The 21,497-nt window shown below is 41.4% G+C and overlaps 1 protein-coding gene and 1 long non-coding RNA gene across 9 annotated transcripts in view; one reads left to right on the top strand and one right to left on the bottom strand.

Annotated features, from left to right (window-relative positions):
• TBC1D22A (TBC1 domain family member 22A) overlaps nt 1–21,497 on the bottom strand; it is a 205,818-nt gene that overhangs the window by 134,569 nt on the left and 49,752 nt on the right. For 6 of the 7 annotated variants that reach the window (XR_013231116.1, XR_013231117.1, XR_013231118.1 and 3 more), the window contains exon 9: nt 1,388–1,497. Coding sequence is in view for 4 of the 7 variants with exons in the window: in XM_077338248.1 (XP_077194363.1) it covers nt 1,388–1,497 (110 nt within the window). In the remaining 3 variants the exon portion in view is untranslated. The remainder of the gene's footprint in view (nt 1–1,387; nt 1,498–21,497) is intronic. The other variant, XM_077338247.1, reaches the window with a different exon arrangement.
• Nucleotides 5,833–19,931, top strand: LOC143837858 (uncharacterized). Of its 2 annotated transcripts, XR_013231120.1 has the most exons (4): nt 5,833–5,925; nt 12,294–12,382; nt 16,415–16,456; nt 19,179–19,931. It is a non-coding gene; the product is annotated as an uncharacterized LOC143837858 (long non-coding RNA). The 2 variants fall into 2 exon arrangements; XR_013231119.1 differs by lacking the exon at nt 5,833–5,925 and having other exon boundaries at nt 12,070–12,382.

Raw genomic sequence — 21,497 nt, 5'->3', positions numbered from 1 at the left:
GGTCCATCCCTCAGGGCAAGAGAGAATAACTCTGCTCCATCCTCTATGGCACCCTTTTAAATACTTGAAGATAGTTATCAAATCCCCTCTCAGTCATCTCCTCCCCAGGCTAAACAGACCAAGCTCCCCCAACCTTTCTTCATACGTCTTGGTCTCCAAACCCCTCATCTTTGTAGCCCTCCTCTGGACACGCTCCAGTTTGTCAACATCCCTCTTCAAGTGGGGTGCCCAAAACTGAACACAGTACTCCAAGTGAGGCCAAACCTGAGCAGAGTATTATTATTTATTAATACAGAAAATACGCATGCTGCCTCTTCAAAAACCTGCATCTATAATAAAGGGTACAATCACAGCATTAGAAGAAGCTATAACAGATACAGTGTAAGTACAGCATACAACACTTAATTTTAAATGATATTTACAATAAAGTCAAGTGCTGCTTCATCTTTCACAGACAGCTATATTTTAACTCACGATTATCAATGCTCATAGATGGAATGGACTGGCCCCATAAGGCTACCCAAAAGAGTCCATGGCTTGAAACCTCCCCACTGGGGACAGTTCCCCAAAGAGAAGGATGGGCATGAGCCAGAGGGCTGGCTGCAGCAATAAATGTGAGGTGTCTACTCATCCCACCCCACTCTGCCCACCTCCTACTTGCAACTGGTCAGGTAAGGTTTTCCCTCCCTCCTCTGGAAGGTAGGGTCAGGATCAAAAAGAAGAAGAGTTGGTTTTTATACCCTGCTTTTCATTACCAGGAGGAGTCTCAAAGCGGCTAACAATTGCTTTGCCTTCCTCTCCCTACAACACATAGCCTGTGAGGTAGGTAGTGCCGAAAGAGCTCTGACAGGACTGCTCTACGCGAACAACTCTAACAGAACTGTGAGTGGCTGAAGAGCAGCTTACTGGCTCCATGTGGAGGAGTGGGGAATCAAATCCAGTCTCAAGGTGGACTGGGGCCCTTCTCCCCCCCCCCCCACAACAGCCCTTGCTCACAGGAAATCATCCTTAACCAGCAGTATACTCACATTTTAATTTTGGGTCTACTCTGAACTTGGGTAATACTGTTTTATCTATTATGGTGTAAAGATCATTGTTTTGCTTTATTGTGATGATCCTGTTCACAAAAGTCTAGATCATGACATATGAAAACTATTTTAAACACACAAAATGAGCACAATGCATCTCAGGAAAAACAACAACACATTATAAATTTGTTTTCAAAACATATATTTAAAAATGTACTAGTTTCCCAGTGCAGTGGGATCTATTCCCCTTCACGTCTGTTTTTTGCCCCCCAACATCCTTAATGCAGACTTTTGATAGAACACTAATCAGTTAACACCCCAGCCCCACTCTCAGTTTGAGGAGGGAAAAATCAATCTACCTGAATACCATCAAGCAGTTTGCTCATGCACCAGAAACTGTCAGCTTCAATGTTCTGCAGTGCTTCGTCAGCCAGACTGGAAACATCAAAATTTTCCACTTCTTCTTCTGTTTGATAAAGGGAAAAAAGACATGTCAATGAAGAACATAAAACAAAAGGTTAACCCCACAAAGCTCAAGGATAAGGTAGATCGACCTTTTCCACAAATGTCAAGTACGTATTTCTTTTATCAAGTACTGAAAACATTATTTAGTTGCACGGCTCTTGATTTTTTTTCAAGTGTTAATGAATATTCACTTTTGATGAGGAAGCTGAATGACGTCTGAACAGTTAATGGACAATTCACGTTGCTTATTATGCACACCTAATATGAGAAAGGCAGCAGTGCTATGAAATACACCAAACCCATTGTAAAGAGATACTGAAGGATGACATGTGAAACTAAAAGATAGGACACCACAAAGATCAGGAGATCTTAGCTCTTTCTTCATTGTACTATCCAAACTGGTCCAACACTGTCCTGTTAAGAATACCATTTATATGCCAGGTTTGGACTACAAAGGTACCCAGAGAGGCAGAAATATTCTCAAGGGGTACGCCACACTGAAATGACAAGCAAATGCTTGCCAGATACAGGTACCAGCTTATAATGGGGACTTTGAGAGATGGAAATACAGCAGGCATGAACTATTTGCATGTGTTACCTATAAGGACAAGCCTCTGGTGGCGCAGAGTGCTAAGGCAGCAGACATGCAGTCTGAAAGCTCTGCCCATGAGGCTGAGAGTTCAATCCCAGCAGCCGGCTCAAGGTTGACTCAGCCTTCCATCCTTCCGAGGTCGGTAGAATGAGTACCCAGCTTGTTGGGGGGTAAATGGTAATGACTGGGGAAGGCACTGGCAAACCACCCCATATTGAGTCTACCATGAAAACGCTAGAGGGCGTCACCCCAAGGGTCAGACATGACTCGGTGCTTGCACAGGGGATACCTTTGCCTTTACCTTTTTACCTATGATACATAATTTAGTGCATATTTTATGCCATGCTTTCTACTAGGTTTCCAATTGTACTTGACAAAGAGCAAATTTGATCCAAGGCCCATAACTTGCTGACTACAATGAACTAAAGATACACCTCCATGAACATTCAATAGGCATTAGGGATGGCCACAAACCAGTTCAGCAAGAACTTACTCCAGTTCCGACACATGAACTGATGTTCAGGAAAGGCACCTTCCCCGAACATTTATTGGACTTCTGTCCGTCCTGTTTGACTATTCAAGCTAGCAGTAGAGCGCCACAGGTCTGCAGCTGCCTTGTTGGGTTTCAATGGCTGTGAGCCATTTTACCAGTCGGTTTTGCTTTCTTCTGCTTTAAAGTTGCCAGTCATTTCCAGCATAACAGCTGAAGGGTACACCCACCCTGCTCTTAGGTTTAAACAGATATGAGCCATCTTATTGGTCTGTTTTGCTTCTGCTTCCAAGCAAAGGAAGTAAAATGAACCTATGAAATGGCTGAGAGCTTGACCACTTCCATGTACTTCCAACAAGAGAGAAGCTGAACAAACATAATAGCTGGACGGGTTCACCAGTTAGATTAAACTGCTGCAAGCCATTTCTTTCCTCCACTCCTTTAAAAACACGAGGAAACTAAAACAGATGAGTGAAATGGCTCACAGCCATTTCAGCCAGTGGGCACACCCGTCCTTCTTTTATGTTGAAATGGTTGCAAGCCATTTCACTAGCTGGTTTCACTTCCTGCCACTTCCAAATAAAGGAAGCACAATGGACCAGTGGCATGGCTGCCAACAATTTCAGCCTAAAAGATGGTGGACACACCTGCTGTGCTGCAAGGCTGAAATGTCTGCCCATCAGGTGTTAGGTTTAAATGACTGCAAGCTTGTAAGCACGGGGAAGTGAAATGGATGGATTACGTGGACAACCCCCCTTCCTTATTCTGACTGTGGCCAGGAGAAAGGGGGATGGCCAGTTCAGTTTGAGGTTTTTTGGCTTGGTTCATGGGTCACTCCAAACCAGAATTTTGAAAATTGTACCCATCCCAAGTAGGAATGTACCAGAAAGCACAGCTAATTGTGGCTCATTTCTGAATACCCTCCCTTTACAATTTTGGAGCATAGTTCCCCTTTATATAATTATCTCCACAGACACAGCTGTCCTTAAGTGGTTACATCAAGAACAAAGCAGCTCCTCACTGGTGGTGGAGACTAGTAGCTTAAAGCGCCTCTATCAAATAATCCCAAATAAAGCATCAATTCCCACAGTACAAACACACTTGCACACAAAAAATATATAGGTTGTTTTGTGGGGCGGGGACAGAAGCAAGGAACTGTGACATCTTTTTAAAGAAATCACAACATGGTGAGATGGCTTTTGTGCTTCAGTGAATCTGTCTTCACATTTGATGCTAGAGAGAAAACAATAAGGCCAAACGGGTAAAGAAGAGAAAGAAAGGTTAGATACTGGTACATGCCCGTCTGTACAATGTATTACAATCTTGAAACAAAGATTAAGAATGGCATTTGCATATTATTAAATAAGCTTACTGAACCACCATCTTGATATTTTACCCTCTGGGTTTCCAACAAGCTATAAACCAGCAACAGCTTTCTCTTTTTCAATCCTAAAGCTTGAGGAAGAGCTCTGTTAAACTCAAAAGCTTTTTCACTACTGTGAAATTTTAGCCTCTCTTTAAAAGACTTTAGCAGACTGCTACTGCTTGGCCATTTTCCCAGTGTCTTCTACTTGGAAATTCTTCTTTGGCAGATGGCTTCACAGCAGAGAGTAACCAAAATCAAGTGGTCTCACAGCAAACAATCTATGAATGTCCCCAAAGACAGTATGATAACCTCTGATTTAGCCAGTACTACTTTCCAAGAAAATAAATATATTCATGTCAGGGGGACACCATAAGAGTTCTTGATACCTTAACAGATGTCCACAGATCAAACAGCTGGTTAGCCACACTGCAGGAGAACATAAAGTTCTTGTTACGTTTCCCCTTTTTGCTTGGATCACTGACAGAGCACTAGGAAGCAACACTGAATCATGCACTGAAGCAAAGTCAGGATCTTACTCTTTTGATACTTTTGAAAAATTAAAATCCAGCTAAATGCTTCATTTCCTCTGCTTCCGTCTACTGATGTGTCAAAATTGCGTTTTGAGAAATAAGGAATTTTTGTTTATGGCACCTTTTAGAATGCTGGCTGATCAGTGGGGGTCTGAAGTATACATCATCTCCCCCCATTCTCTATCGCCTTGGTAGGTGGGAGTAGATTGAGATTGGCAGCCACCATGTTATATTATGATTTTAAATGTCTTTTAATGGGATTTTAATTGGGGGTTTTAAGACAACTGTTACCCACCATGAGCCTACCCAGGGAGTGGCGGGAAATAAATATAATAATAATAATAATAATAATAATAATAATAATAATAATAATAATAATAATAATAATAATAATAATAATAAAAACTGAGCTTCAAGTTGTCAACAGAGATGGGACAGGACAAGGGCTACTCTATATGCCATGTGGCTTATTTCTTGACAATATTATGTTTTAACAGATTATTACTTCATGCATCCATATGCAAATTCACTTCCAGCTAGAAAGAAACATTTTCTCTAGTTGTTTCATACAGATACAGAAAAGTTGTTGGCAGTTATAGGCATTTCTTTGCCCTAAGGCTGCCAAACCAATGTAAAGATTCCCTCTGTTCCACCCCCACACATTTAAAGACCAAGACATCAACTTCCCAACCTGATGGGTAAACAGGAAATAAGCCTCTGTAGGAATACACAACCACTAATTTTCATCCTCCATTTGACTTGAAATCCTAGCAAGGGCTTTCTTGCTGCACTTACCATAATTTCAATCTAAGCAAAGGGCTAAAATAAACTGTTATGGATTACTAGATAAGTTTCTAGCTGTTGCTGAGGCCTGAGAATATAGCAACTGCATCCAGCGACAGAAAAATAGACGAGGACAGCCTATCTCCAGCAATCTTGCCATAGGGAATTTTAAACTCCCCAGCCTTTCCCCTCTCAAAAGCCTTGTTTGGCTTAGTAAGATTCCGGGAACTAGCCAGGCCCTACTTCTATGTTAATGCAAAGTGAAATATAAGACACCGTTAGGTCTTTGCCTGAGGTCTTCAAACAACACTGTTTCGGCGAATAAGGCCAGAATGGAATATCACTGAACACAAACAGGAACAAGTGCACTACCTGAACATAAATATGATCTAGTAGCTACTGGCTTCAGCTGCTCACCTCACTCCAATGAAAACACATGAAAAAGCACCAACATTATGTGAACAGAAACAAATAGGATAGCAAGAAGTCAGCCAGCTTAGCTACATCATTTGTACTGGGTGCTCACCGTGGAAACAGAATGTTAAAACAAAGAGACTCTGGGATTAATCCAGCAGGGCTCTTATCATGGTCTTATACATCACACACAGAATCAGTCCTACAATGAACAGTATGGGCTCTACCTTCTGATCTGGATCTCATTAGAGAACATGGTACAACTTCCATTAATCACCATTCCAGACCACCACCAGTTCAACCACACAAAGAGCGAACATGCTCAAGGAACTTTCTGGAGAACTTGTGGAACCTTTGCCCATCATCTTCAGGACCTCCTGAAGGATAAGAGATATGCCAGGAGACTTCAAAAAAAGAGAGGAAAGATGAGCCAAGAAACTATAGACTATTGAGTCTAACCTCTGTCACAGGAAAGATAATGTAGCAGATATTGAAGGGGTGATCTATAATTATCTGAAAGATAATTTGGTGATCTGGAGAGGGCAGCACAGATTTGTCTCCAACAGGTCCTGCCAGACCAACCTAGTTTCCTTCTTTGATCGAGTGACACACTTACTATATCATGGAAACACAGGGGATGTTGTTTACCTAAATTTCAGTAGAGGTTTTGACAAGGTTTCCCATGATGCTCTGATGGGTAAATTGGAGGACTGCAGGCTAAATTTTCAGATAGTTAGGTGGATAGAAAACTAGTCAGAGAACAGCACCCAAAGAGAGGTATTTCATCAGATTGGAGAGAGGTAACCAGTGGGGTGCCATAAGGTGCGGTACTAGTTCCAGTACTTCCCAACATTTTTATCAATAATCTGGATGAGGGAGTGAAAGGACTCCTCAATAAATATGCAGATGACACCAATTTCATGTGAGTAGCGAACCCCCCAGAACAGTGGTCCCCAACCCCCGGTCCAGGGACCGGTACTGGTCCATGGATCAGTTCGTACTGGGCCATGGCTCCTTCTCATCCTCCTCCCTGGCTGCTGCCTCAGGGGCTGCCCTGCCACTCTGCCACCGGTTCACCTTTGGTGCTTTCCAGCAGCCTCCATAGCTGGGGCTTCCCCTTGGCGTGGCACTGCGCAGCTGCTGCTGGCAGCACCCCCCAGTGGGTGGTGGGAAGTCAGGGGCACTGGCTGGAAAGCAAGTGGAGCAGGGGCTCAGCTGGTGGTGACGACGTCCCTCAACAAAAGACTACCCCCCCCCTCCGGGCCTCAGTAAAATTGTCAAGCGTTGACCGGTCCTCAGTGATAAAAAGGTTGGGGACCACTGCCCCAGGAAATAGAGTTCAACACAATCTGAGCATGCTGGAAAAATGGACAAAAGATGCAATTCAATAAGGAGAAGTGTAGAGTTCTACAACTGGGTCACAAAAGTGAGAAGCACGTATACTGGATTAGAAAAACATTGGTGTAGTGGTTAGGAGTGCAAACTTCTAATCTGGTGAGCCGGGTTTGATTCCGCGCTCCTCCCATACAACCAGCTGGGTGACCTTGGGCTTGCCCCAGCACTGATAAAGTTGTTCTGACCGAGCAGCAATATCAGTGCTCTCTCAGCCTCACCTACCTCACAGGGTGTCTGTTGTGGGGAGAGGAAAGGGAAGGCGAATGTAAGCTGCTTTGAGACTCCTTTGGGTAGAGAAAAGTGGCATATAAGAACCAACTCTTCTACTTCTTCTAAGATGCAGACAGTGTGCTGTGGCAGTAAAAAAAATGTGCAATGCAGTCTTAGGCAATTTCAAGGGAGGCACCACATAAAAATCACAAGGTATCATAGTGCCGCTGTATACTGCATTGGTCATACCACACCTGAAGTACTGTGCAGTTCTGGAGGCTTCACTTCAAAAAGGATGTGGACAAAACTGAGAGAGTGCAGAGGAGAGTGATGAAGATAATTCTAGGCCTGGGGGGAAAGTCCTATGAAGAAAGGCTGAGGGATTTGGAAATATTCAGCCCAGAGAAGAGGAGGTTGAGAGGGGACATAATATCTGAAAGTCTGTCACAGAGGTTAGGGAAAGGTTCCTATTGGCAGCAGAGGATAGGAACCACAGTAATGGATTTAAACTTTATGTTGAATAATACCATCTAGATATCAGGGAAAAAATATTTCCACAGTTTGGAAATATTTAGTTCAGCTGTGGAATCAACTGCCTAAGGAGGTGAGCTTATCATGCATGCTTTAAGCTATCCTACATTGATCAGGGGGTTGGACAAGATGGACTATATCAGTGGTCCCCAACCTTTTTATCACCGGGGACCACTCAACGCTTGACAATTTTACTGAGGCCCGGTGTGGGGGGGGGGTAGTTTACTCTCTACTCTCAACCACTGCCCTAACGCTCTCTGATCGCTAAGGTAATGTTTAAACATCCCTTCAAAATAAGATACAGACACACCACAACAATGAACATAAGGAACATTTTATTTTCATGGAAATTTTAACTCATGACAATGACAAATCAGTGGGAACCCTGAGCTTGTTTCTCTGCAACGAGATAGTCCCATCTGGGAGTGATGGGAGACAATGACACCCGAAGTGTGTTGTAAAGGGCCGGGGGGGATGAAGTAAAGGGCCGGGGGGGGAGAAGGCGTCCTTCGCGGCCCACCTCCAGTTAGTCGACGGACCACATGTGGTCGGCGACCCACAAGTTGGGGATCGCTAGGATATATGATCTCCTCCAACTCTATGATTCATTCCTATTTCTATTTATGCCAACGAAATTATTGTATTTAATTTTCAGTGGAGACTGAAGAAAAGGTGATTTATTTTGAGATTCTGCACAGGAATCTTTTTGAGCCAGTCTCATTTTATAGTGGAAATCTGTTTAAGATGCATTTTTAAAATCTGTAAACAATATTCCTCTGGCCACAGAAGCCTTGAAAAGCCTTAACAGTTCCCATCCCAACAGGAAGAAAGCCCTGGTTTGTGCCAAAAACAGAATATCATGTTGCTTTTTGTTTTCCATTCTCAGTAAGCTTTGCCAGAACAGGGCTTCTGTGCCTCTAACAGGTGCCTAATAGGCAATAATCTACAGGAGACTTGTCAACTCTGGGTAAATGGATTCACTGATGGAAAGAAACTTCAACTTGTCTGACTTGCTATAAAGAAGATGGCAGCCCTAACTTGAACACTTCACTATCTTCTTATTTTCTCTGTAATGCTCTACAACTCTGGTCTTACAACATCCCTCCAATCTATCTCAAAGAATGCCAACAAAAACTCAAAATAAAACTAATTTGTATTCACTTTAAGAATAAGAAAAAAGTATCATAGAACACTTTATATACAAAAAATGTAAATTATTAATACTAGCCACCAACTACCAAAAGTAGAATTTTGGGGAACACAGCAGGCTGTAGACGGAATGGAGAAAGCCAGAAGTATCATTCTAAAAATGAACTTAAATAATCTATGTATTTTTAAATTTAATATTCTTAATTGAATTCAATGGGATTTTTTAAAACAAACACTTTGTTTTATACTACATATAACAACACAAAATCAATCACCGACAAAAGTATTATGATTCTAAAAACACTGGGTCACACTTGTGGAGAGCACTGCCAGAAACTCATATCGGTCAGCTAAAAACAGAGAATAAAGAAGCTTTCTGAAAAAGAGAATGCTGAGGTGCTATTATAGCCAATACAAATACAATATAATCCTATTAGCAAGTAGGTCATTGTAAGTAGTACTGAAAACTGTCATCCACAAAAGGCTGCAGTATAAGTACTAAACAGTATGTAGGCTTTTTAAAAGGGGAAAGTTAAGGGGATAACATGCATCTTTGTCAATATCTGGAAAGACACCACTGTACGAAAATCCCCAATTACAATGGCTCAGTAACGTCTCTCATTTTCTTCAGTTTCCTCTAGCTATTCTCATCCTGCTGTCTGTGTCAGTGTAGAAAATGGCAAAATAGTTGCCTGAAGAAAAATGGCTGTGACATGAAGCAAGTGACGTTCTGATGCAAGAGCTGTGGCTGCCGCAAGCCTCCCTATTAGCTGCTGTTTACTCCTTCACAGCATATTATCCTGCTCTTGTGAAAGCCTCCTCTGAGCAAAGAGAAGTAATTCATTTAGAAAGGCTCTAATGAGATACTTTTTCCACAGGCAGCGCAACAATATGAAAAGGGAATTAATTACAGTGTGTAATGCATCGATGTAGTATTCTGACACCAAAGGGTCAGAAGATAACCAGTAAAATGACTCTGGGTTGGTTTCGCGAACTATTAATGCTTTCCCAAACGAGTATACTCAGGAGTAAATTCCACTGAGTTCAGTAAAGCTTGCTCTCTGGTGAGCATGGAAGGGGGTGCCACTGCAGTGTTTGCTTATTCGCAGGCCTCACAGAATAATCTTTCCATCAGTATTCCAGGGTGGCCACTATTACTGACAGATCTGAAAGATAAATTCCACTTCTTGTTGCTGGAATAGACTGCTTTGTGAAAGCCACTCTGGGGCTTAGTTATGTCTTATTAGCAAGGCATCTGCTTTGTTGAAGATTAAATTCATGAGGCGCAATTCAAAGCTCTATTTCAGCAGGAGTTTCTAATTCTCTTTCAAAGAACAACGCTCCATGGGTGTATGAGGATGGATCTTTATCTCACATATGAGCTCTTTCTGTCTCTCTTACACATCCTCGGAATAAGAGAAGACTAAATACAATGAAAGGGGCTTTGAAATCATTTTTGTTTGTTTTTAAAGGGTTTACCTGTGGGTGTAACTTATAGAAAGAGAATCAACAGTGTTCTCTCAAAGGCTAGGAACTAACATGACAGAGATCTTTCCATGGTAGATGTTACCCAATTTGGCTACCACTGATCAGCTAAAAAAAATCACTCCCTAGTTTCTGCTCTGTTCCCAGTCTTTTAGAGGAACTGCATATTTCATGTTAGAGAGGTGTCCAATTGACTTTTTGTATTTCAAATGGAGGCTGTTACGATACTTCCACCTTCTCAGAAGGCCAAAAGGATAAACATACACCCTGCTTCCTTTTCAGATCTTCCTGCCATTCCACACAGGACCACAGAATACACTTTAAGATTCCCCCCACCTCCACTTTCAAGTAAAAAAATCATCTGGCTGATCATCTGGCTGATGAAGAGTACCAGGAGCTTGCGTATCATTTTTGGTCACAATAAAAAAAAAAATTACATGGCTTTTTAAATGTTCCTGTTAATGGTTGTAAACAAACAGTATTTCTAATTAAAGGTTAAAATTGTAGAGAGGGACAATGACAAGGCTTTGAAAACAGTCATTAGAGCTGTAATTAAATAATGAAGGCTTTTAAAGGATAAATAAATCTTGGCATTCCAAGCAAGCTGGTGAAGCCCTGTGCTGAAGAACCTACCACTGTTTTCAGGTGTCCAACTAACAGGGTAGTCACCTCCGTTGTTTCCCTAGCAGAAAGAATGTAAACAGGGCTTCTAACCAGCAAATGGCTTCTAACTACAGATAAATGAACAGAAAGCGAGGCAGTGCAATTCCATTGTGGGAACACAATACTATTCAGAGGACAGCATATTTCAATGGGTTCTTAGAAGCAGGTGTGGCCACTGCTGGATGCATAAGATGAGCTGGTGGTGGTATTTTTTGTACCCCGCTTTTCACTACCTATAGGACTCTCAGAGGTTCAGAGAGGCAGCTTGGTATAGTGGTTAGGAGCGCGGAATTCTAATCTGGCTGGCCGGGCTTGATTCCCTGCTCCCCCACATGCAACCAGCTGGGTGACCTTGGGCTCGCCACAGCACTGATAAAGCTGTTCTGACTGAGCAGTGATATCAGGGCTCTCTCAGCCTCACCCACCCCACAGGGTGCCTGTTGTGGGGAGAGGAAAAGGAAGGCGAATGTAAGCAGCTTTGAGATTCCTTTGGGGAGAGAAAAGCAGCATATAAAAACCAACTTTCTTCTTCAATCACCCACCCTTCCTCTCCCCACACCAGACACCCTGGTGAAGTGGGTGAGATTGAGAGAGCTCTAAGAGAACAAGGACTGGCCCAAGGTCACCCTGTTGGCTACATGTGGAATCATGTGGGGAATCATACCCTGTTCTCCAGATTAGAGGGTGCTACTCTTAACCACTATATCAAGATGTCTCTCAAACCTCTGAGCAGCACAAAAGCCTAGCTTACAATTGTCCCTTTCAGCATCAGATGTGAAGATCTCTTCTTTCACTACCATCTTTATCTTTGTTTATGTACATAAATGAAATTAGTTTGTTACTGTAAGACAACTTCCCTTTTTTTTCTTCATGGCACTCCACAGTCATGAGGGGACACTGGTCTTCCTTTTTGTAGTAGTTGTGTTTTGATTAGGTTGTATTTAACCAAATTAGTAGAAAGACCTTTAACATGATATTTCAATAAAATGCACCCCACGCACCCATCCTTTTTAAACTAACTCAGAACAGCAGATAATTTCCTTCCTCCCTTCCCCTCAATAGAAATGCCTAATGTTATGAAATGCATGACACGATATTGTGCTTTGTGGGTTTCTCTTGCAGCAGTCAAAAAAGTAGAGTGGCAACGTGCAGACTCACACCGTGTGTCATGTTGTGCCTCTTGCTTTACCAGGTATCAAGGGAGAGAAAAAAAGGAAATGACTGAAGGTTCTGGCTTTCAGCAGCTGCTACATACTTTCAGTAAAAGTCCCGGCCTAAAAGGTAAGATATTTCAAAAGTCATGTATATGTTGATCTGAATCAAACAGCCGTTGCATTCTAAATGTCCAGTTTGTAAACCATTTCCAAACACACAACCATAAAATTTAACAAAACAAACAAAACAGCAAAATGCCCTTTTCAGGGACTGTAATATGGACTCATACTATTTATATATTGTTTACCCTTCTGCAGTAGGTTCACCCAACTAGAGGCAGATAAAGCACCTTTGGATAAGTGAAAAGCTCTTCTGGAATGAACAATGAAATCAAAGAATCATAATTTGTATTTTAATTTTTCATAAGGAAATACACAGCTTGCAACAGACTGCATTTCATTAGCATAACCCAATTACAAGGAAACTCATTATTCCAAAAGTCACTGTTAATACTGTTACTAGGATTATAAATATGTTTACAAAACTGGTGACTTGGGGGGGGGGATCATTCAAGAATTACATTTTGCTACTTTCCTCAATATTAAACTTTAGCCATCAATCTGTGCTAATTACTACTGAACGCAAGCTACAAACACCATTTCTGCTGGTTCAGATAAATATTGCAAAGCTAACCCTTTCTTGGCTGCAGTTACTTATCAACTGGTTTCTCAAAATGTTCTCACTTCTTGCCAAGCAAAATAATTAAATATTCTAATTTGGGAGAAAATATATTGAAGAGTTCTGTTATTATGCAACTATTTGTAACCACTATCATATAAGCAATGCTCACAATACCTAGAACATCATAAGGTATACACTACTTTCCCTTTTACTGTTAGTAATGATGCTAGAAGCATTGACAGAGAATCCATTAAAGCAAAGTCCCCAATATTGTTGAGCTTGAGTGAGCACTTCTGAAATTCTGAGTAAAGTTAGAAGGTAGCCCCATTTCATGTTTATTGTTCATTTCATTTTTGTACCACCTTCCATGCAAGCTGGCTCAGGGCAGCATACATCAGTTTCCTTCTAGAGATAAATAACTAAAACACATTCAAATTTTAAATTAGATTAAAACCAATAACAACGATTTGGAGTGAATATCAGCATCAAAATTCCCAGATTTTTCCCATTTTCCAAAAACCAGACAGCGGTCTGGGGCATCTTGCAACAGGGGGCCCAATAGATGTTACACATGTAATTTGGCGCCAACCAAAAGCCTGGAGGAAGACCTCTATCTTGCATGCTCTGTAGAACTGTTCCGGGAGCTCATTCCACAGGCAGGGGCCAGGACAGAAAAAGTCCTGGCCTTAGTTGAGGCCAGACACATCTCCTTAGGGCCAGGGACCACACATTTATTGGTGTTAGCACAGTGAAGCACTCTTCGGGGGGTATAGCACTCTCAGGGCCACAGGGCCCAGACCACAAATGGCCCTATGGGTAAGTACCAATAGTTTAAACTTGATCCAGAATTCAACTGGGAGCCAGTCCTGCTGTCAGAGCACAGGTCAAATGTGCACTCTCCTTGCTTATGATTCTGCCTGCAATTTTGCCAAGTCAGAAAAGTAGTGTAAATGAATTAACCAATTACATTAGAAGTAGAGACAGCCCAGACAAGTATGTTGTCCAAAGTGCCTTGCAGTTATATTTATAACCCACAGCCAGCTTCTTGACCTTTTTCAAATTTTGGCCCTGCGGTTGTACAAATCTGTTAACTAGTTAGACTTTGAACTCATTGTCAAAGATTTTTAAAAGCCTTGTAGTCAAAAAGGGAATGCAAACCAAGCATTTAATCTCACAACCTACACATCTTCTGTAGTCACTATGTTTCATTACAACACTATTAAAATGGCCATGTTCTTGTCGTTTTAAATCTGACAAGGTAACATCATAGATTCACATCCTTCCATACCTTTAAAGCAGACTCCACAAAAGATCTTCAGGCTTGTAAATGTAAATGGCTTAGAAAAATTAAAATTCATACATTTGATCTGCATTCTATACAACACTGAGATTCTTATTAGACAGTTGCTACACTTGCTTTTTAACTTCTTAAAACATTTGTATGCATATTGGATGGGAAATACACTTCTCAGTAGAAGTGTGATTGAGATTTGGGGTATTGTGGACTGTAAGTTAAATATGAGCAGACAGTGTCATACAGTGGTAATAAATATAATAAATAATGATAAAAACATGAATGCAGTCTTGGGTTGTATCAACAGAGGCATCACATCAAAATTGCAAGGTGTCATAGTCCCACTCTATACCACATTGGTCACACTACAGCTGGAGTATTGCATGGATTTCTGAATGTCACACTTCAAAAAGGATATGGACAAAATTCAGAGGGTACAGAGGAGAGCGACAAGGATTATCTGGGGCCTGTGGACCAAGCCCAATGAGGAACAGCTAAGGGACTTGGGGATGTTCAGTGGAGGAGAGGAGTTTGAAAGGGAATAAGATTGCTCTCTTTAAGAATTTGAAAGTTTGTCACATGGAAGAGGGCAGGGAACATTCCTGTTAGCAACAGAGGATAGGACCCACAGTAATAGCTTTAAACTACATGTTGAATGGTACCAGCTACATGTCAGGAAAAAAATGTCATTGTCAGTGTGGCAAAATGAGTCCTGGAGGTAGATTGGTGCTGTGAAATGGCTGCCCTGGGCCTGCATGTTAAAATGGCTGCTGAGGAGAGAAAATGATGTAATTGCCTACACTTCCTAGGAGACTCAGGGGAGAGGGTCACATGCCCCAATGAGAATGGAGGAGTCAGGCTCCCCCCAGGGAGAGGGGTGTGTGAGTATGTAGGCTCCAGACCTCCTGGGAGGGGGCAATCTCTCCAAGGGAGAAGGCAGCAAATCTCCTATCCAAAGAGAAGGCCCTGCTTGCCCCAGGCAGAGGGACAGGGCCTGGCCTGGCCACAAGAGAAGCAGCCACAAGGGAAGTGGGCAGTGAGACTGGCAGGCAAGTGTCCACAGGAGCCTCTCCCCTTTTTCAGGAGGGAATGTAGGGAAAGAGGAGTGTGTTTGTTCATGCCCAGAGTGTGTGTAAGTACTGTGGCTCAATGTCATATGGTGTGCTGGAGAGAGTGTAAATTTATCTCTGCGTAGCTTGAGTTTTTCACATAACCAAGTGGCTGGTGCTCTGGACCACCTAGTCTCCCCTGCTCGGGTACTACTGGTGTGTTGGGAGGGCCCAGGGGAGGAAAACCAGGTAGATGTCAACTCTCCAGGCAGAACCCAAAGATTGATGATACTGACTAAAAAACACCAGGAACCCAGCTGAGGGGTCTCACTGTCCCTTGGGAAGGGGTATTGCAGTGTGTGAGTGTTGGCAGCGACGGACAGGAAGAAATAGACCCCTCCCAGGGAAAAGGTGGAGGGCTGGAACAGGGCCCACGGGCTTGGCATCTGTCAAGCAAGCAGCCAGTTCCACCACAGTCAGTAGTTCAGTAGTAGAAGAGGCTGACTAAGGAGGAGGTGAGCTCCCCCTCATTGTTGGTCTGTAAGCAAAGGCTGGACAGATACTTATCATGGATACTTTAGGCTGATTGAAGCATTGAGTAGGGGTTGAACTATATGGCCTGTATGGCCCCTTCCAACTCTATAATTACATTTTAATTTTTTGAAAAACAAGAACAGTTGCTGTAAAGGCAACTGTGGATACGTATAAGATCAGAACCTTTGCCCCTAAGGAAAGAGCTCCTGACTGCAGCTGGACAGGGAAGGAAAGATGGGGAGTTAACTCTAATGAATCATCATCTTTCAATGTGTTGGGGGTTTTACAGGTTGGGTTGTTTTATTATTTTATTGCAAACCGCTGTGAGTCTTTGAGAGCAGCGGTATATAAGTCAAAATATAAATAAATAAATAAGATGGTACTTTATTAGGAGGAATTAGGACATCTTATTTAATTTATCCTCATAGTTCTCCACGTGTTCTTCAGAAGCTTCTCAGAAAGTATTCTGCCATGATAAGGAATATTACTCACTCAATTTGTTTTTCTTTTATGCAGTCAGCATTCAAAATTTGGCTGTAGTTAAATGGCTCTTTACATAATCCTCTGAAATATCACCTTTAATTATGTGTCCATTAATAGGTACAATGCCTGCCCAAACCACCTGTATTGCAGCATTTTTAGGTAAGGTTTTTAGAATTCCTTGCTTTTAACAAAACTGAGTAACTCCGCTTTTTAAAAAAATTTTACTTTGTATCTTCATTCTTGTGTTGTTCATTATGCCAATAAAGGCTTCTGTAAAACAAAAAATAGGTACAATGATGGGCTGGAATTTGTGTTGTACAATTACTGACTGATAATCCAATGGTTTCTGAATTAATTTGATGTCCACCTTTAAAAATAAGACCCTTCTCTTTTAAGAGATGGTAGGGATTTTATTATATTAGCATAAGAAGTATTTTGCCACTAAATTATATTTTTGTTCATCTATAGGCTGAATATATTTTGTCAGTTTGCTTTGTCTTATTCTCCCACATCAAAGACTGCTGCAGTTATCAGACCATTGCATTAATTTCTCACGCAAGTAAAGCAATGCTCAAAATCTTATAACAAAGACTGTTACCATATATAGAATGAAAAAATGTGGTATTGGAGGAGAGTTTTACAGATACTGTATTTTATAGATACCAAATAAGTTGATTCTAGATTAAATCCCTTGAAACTAAAATGACTAAACCAGCCTTTCTCAGTTTTTTAATCTTTGAGAAACTCCTAATTCATCAAGAAATCTGAGAAGTGGCACAATCGTGCAGAATATGGTTGGGAAGCATAGCTGTGTGCATACCTAATGCAGAGCCTCCTCCCCTTCCCACCTACCCCAGACTATGGGGGGGGGTCAACATGTCCATATATGGTCATATCACCTGTGGTTACACCCCGCTTAGCCAAGGCCTGGTTCGCAGACCTCAACTAAGTGAGTGTCCACAAGAGGTGTCAGAACAAGACTATAAAATACGAGGAAGTTAGATATACCAACCTCCCAGCCAGGTAGGACTGCTACTACCTCTTTATTTATTTATTTATATTTTATTTATTAGATTATTAAAATGGTTCCCAAGGCTTTCAAGACCCAGAGGCAGTGTTGAGGTCTGTCAGGGAATTAATAGGAGACTTGACTCAGTCCAGAGCCAAGAAGCCACAAACCAAAATTGGTAGAGTAACGCAATGCAAGGCACAAGTTACAACTTGGCTTGTTCAAGAACTAGACAAAAGGTTTAAAAAATTATTTTGTATTTATTAAGGTCACATAGGTAAATAGTTATACTAAACACTGAAAAATAAGAACATCTCTCTTTGCTAACACAGTACACTTATTGAAGCACAAAGAATGGCAAAGTTCTGAGGCAGTGTTAGTCCAGATGCCATAGGCACAGAATGGTGAAACCACATGCAGACTGCAGGTATGACAAAGGTCTGACAATGGCTGACAAAGGTCTGACAAAATGGTGCTACAAATTAAGATTCTTTATGGATTTTCCCATGTGGGATTCTAGACTCATTAGCCAATCAAGACTAATTGCCAATTTATTAATAAGCCAATAGAATTAGAAGAAGAGTTGGTTCCTATATGATGCTTTTCTTTACCCCAAGGAGTCTCAAAGTGGCTTACAGTTGCCTTCCCTTTCCTCACCCCACAATAGACACCCCGTGAGGTAGGTGAGGCTGAGAGAGCCCTGATATCACTGCTTGGTTAGAACAGCTTTATCAGCGCTGGGCCAGCTCAAGATCACCCAGCTGGCTGCATGTGGGGGAGTGCAGAATTGAACCCGGCTCACTAGAAGTCCGCACTCCTAACCACTACACCAAACTGTCTCTCCATTACTGATGTCAGGGAAGGAGACACAAGAGCCAATACTAGGCCAAGAGAAAGAATGCTGACTTCATCTAGCTAGAAACCAATTTCTCAAAATAAGTTAATTGGGAACATCTGCAACTCATTACCTTATTGGAGTAACTCTGAGAGTGTTAGCTTTTTCATAGTCACAAGTGGAGTTAATTAGCCAGCACAAACTTGTACCAAGAAACAAATATCTTTTGTGGCCTACTAAAAAATCCACAAGCCTAGTGCCTGAACCAAAGTATTACAGAAGCAAGAGTTGAAGCTATTATTTCACTATATCACCTGATAAACACTGAACAAATTTTAAAAATATATATTAAAAAATTAACTGGACTAAACTAAGGCTATTCTACTTTGCTCATGAGAAGACAAAACTCACTGGAAAAGCCAATAATGATAGGAATAGTTAAAGGCAACAGGAAAAAACCTCTCGTGAGATAGACTGACTCAGTCAAGAAATCCATGGCCCACAATTGGCAAGATCTGAACAAATGTGCTAATGATAGTATGTTTTGTATGTAATTAATTTATAGTGTCACCATGATTAGAAGCCATTTGACAGCACTTAATACAAGCTTGAAAGTATAGAAATGAATACATAAGTTATTGTTACTTAGGAAATGTATTATTTCTTACAAGTTCTTCCACAATTAAATCTGATAGAGGGAGAAGGTCATCTGCCAGAACAAGCTACATTGTGTTTTATCCTTAAAACTAATTCCAACTCCTATTCCTATAGCAAAACAACTTCTTTGTTTCTGCATTCTAGAAAATAAAGAGAATTATATGGAGACTTGGAAGGTGAGCTAGTGGAGTACATATGCCAAAATTAAAGCAAGTGACTCCCGCATGAATACATATATCTCCTTGTAATTGCAATTACTTTTCTATCCTCCTCATAATTCTTTAAATTCTAGCACCTGAAAGATTTCTGTTGCACTTGTTCAACTCCATTTTTCTACTGCCACCATTACCTCTCACACTTATTTCCCATTTGTTCCACAGTATCCTACTAACTCCAACCTGCATATAGGACAAAAGTTGAACTCATTGAAGCATATTGTCATGCCTGCAAACTCTGGTGCCTCCGGACTTGCCAGTAGGGGGCACACCACACCTACCTTGGAGGGTGGTTCCGGGCCTGAAGCATCTGCACCGCTGCTGCAGGAGACAGGTGAAGAATTGCTCACCAAGGGTCCAGCAGAGGATCAGGGCCAGCCAGATTTGGCAGACAACAAACTGCCCAGCCCTCCCAGTCAAGAGCTGACTGAGCCCTTCATGACAGCTGCACCAGTCCATGCCACCAGTTACAACCAGTCCTGATGACTCATCAAAGGGCCAGAGGCAACAAAGGCGAACCAGTTTGACAGCTCTCTGGAGAAGTACAAGGTTGTTAACATGCTGTCAAATTACATGGCACGCAGCTGAGGGCCTTTGCTGAAGAGGACTGAGCCCAGCTGCAAGCACTTTGAACTTAGTGGACGAATCTCTTCGGATTGGACTCTTTGGCCTTACTTTGCAGTTACCTAAGGACTCTTGTCTCATCCCTTGGTGAAGAGAGTATTCACTCAGTCCCTGTGTACTGTCCAGTGGGGCAGCACACATGTTCTTTGGTTCTAAGATACTAATGTTGCAATTATGAGAGAGAAAGTTATTAAAGAAGATACTTCAATAATGCATTTGTTCACCTTTCCATTTTCAAACATGCCATTTAATATCAAAATGACTTATTGGGAGGTATCTTTTTTCTACTGTTATTAAATACAGAGCAAGTTATGATGAAGTCCCAGAATTGAACTCCCAGAATTCTCCCACCTTTCAATACAATCTATATACAATAATTTAAATGGTCACACAAATAAAATAATTTAGCAAAATTCTTGTAACTTTTTCCATCTTCTTGACCCCACAGTAGTTTCCAATTTCACATGCTAATTCAGCACCTCTCCTCACCAAAACAGCCAATCACTCAAGGAGTCATGCCGACTCTGCCAATTCTTAGAAATCAACAAGGAAGTAAATACAAAAATAAATGAGGTCAAACGTCCTGTCCTTTGACCTACATTTGCATGAGTGTCTGCTTAGCTGGAGGAAATGCTAAAAATACAAATTAGTATTCCAATAAAAAATACCTACAAAACATTCTGAGTTTACTAATGAAGTTTGTGTTATTAATTACGGCAAGTGAACCCAAAGGACCAGTACAAAACAGAAACACACTGCCATTTCCTTGCCCACGCTCTCACTATTTGCGTGGAAACCCTTCACAGTTAATGCCGGAAACTGTCACCTTTTACCCATACAAAGGAGCACACTGAACACAATAAAACAAGGGAAAGTTTTGTGAAAGAGGTGAGCAGCATGTATGATTGTTAAGGGGGAATATCTTATATACAACAGCGTCATGCAATACCAGGATGATATAGCATGTCTGTTGGCAGTAAAGAGGGCCACAAAGCACAGGTAGCAGCAACAATCATCATATATTCATCATAATTTGTTTAACTGAATTTTTTTGAAGAAGAAAATTTGGCAACAATGAAAAAATGCCACTGTTAGAATAAAGACATTCCTCCTAATTTTTAATGTGATGCTGTGAACGTGCAATATGAACAGACAATTTTCTTATATGATTTTGAAAATTAGAGAGTTCAAGACCAATTTAATTAGTGTTTCTATATTAAGTTGACTTAACCTTGCCATTTTACATTACCTGTCTTCCTTAGGTAATGGAATCACCATGGAATAAGGCTTTGAAAACTTAAACGGGAGTGATGCAAAGCTACAATTCAGTGGTACTCCTCACCTACTGAGCCATAATTCCAGATGGAGTAGCTAACTTGTGGAGTGTGTAAGCCTCAATAAGGTAGACTTTGAGTGTACTATTGATGGCTGGCTTGGACATTTTTCTTCCTGCATTTAGTGTAGAAATAGCTATGAACAAGGTATCCATTTTCCTAATATGCTTGGTTCTGCATATGTATATCCTTAAGTGCTCTCCTCACAATCAGTGTATACCATGACCTTTTACTTGAGCAACTGGAGTTCAGTCAGAAGGACTGGAGGCAAATCTCCTGGGACCTGTGGAAGGCCAAGTTTACCTTTGATCTGAAGGTTGGGCCTGTTCTCATAAACACCTTTATCTTTGTGGAAAATACACTGCTCTATGAGGAAGAGGGTTTTCAGGCACAACCACTTTATAGGAATTTCCCAATTCAGCTCAAAGGATGACCTTGTGAGAGCACCATGTGCAGTGAGCACCATGTATAGATTCCACATGGAAAATCTATGTATCTTTGGTCTGTCTATCAGGACTGCATCCCT

Source organism: Paroedura picta, chromosome 5 (genome assembly GCF_049243985.1).
Source record: "Paroedura picta isolate Pp20150507F chromosome 5, Ppicta_v3.0, whole genome shotgun sequence".
In the NCBI taxonomy this organism is placed as follows: domain Eukaryota; kingdom Metazoa; phylum Chordata; class Lepidosauria; order Squamata; family Gekkonidae; genus Paroedura; species Paroedura picta.
This window is presented reverse-complemented; position numbering and strand designations above follow the sequence as displayed.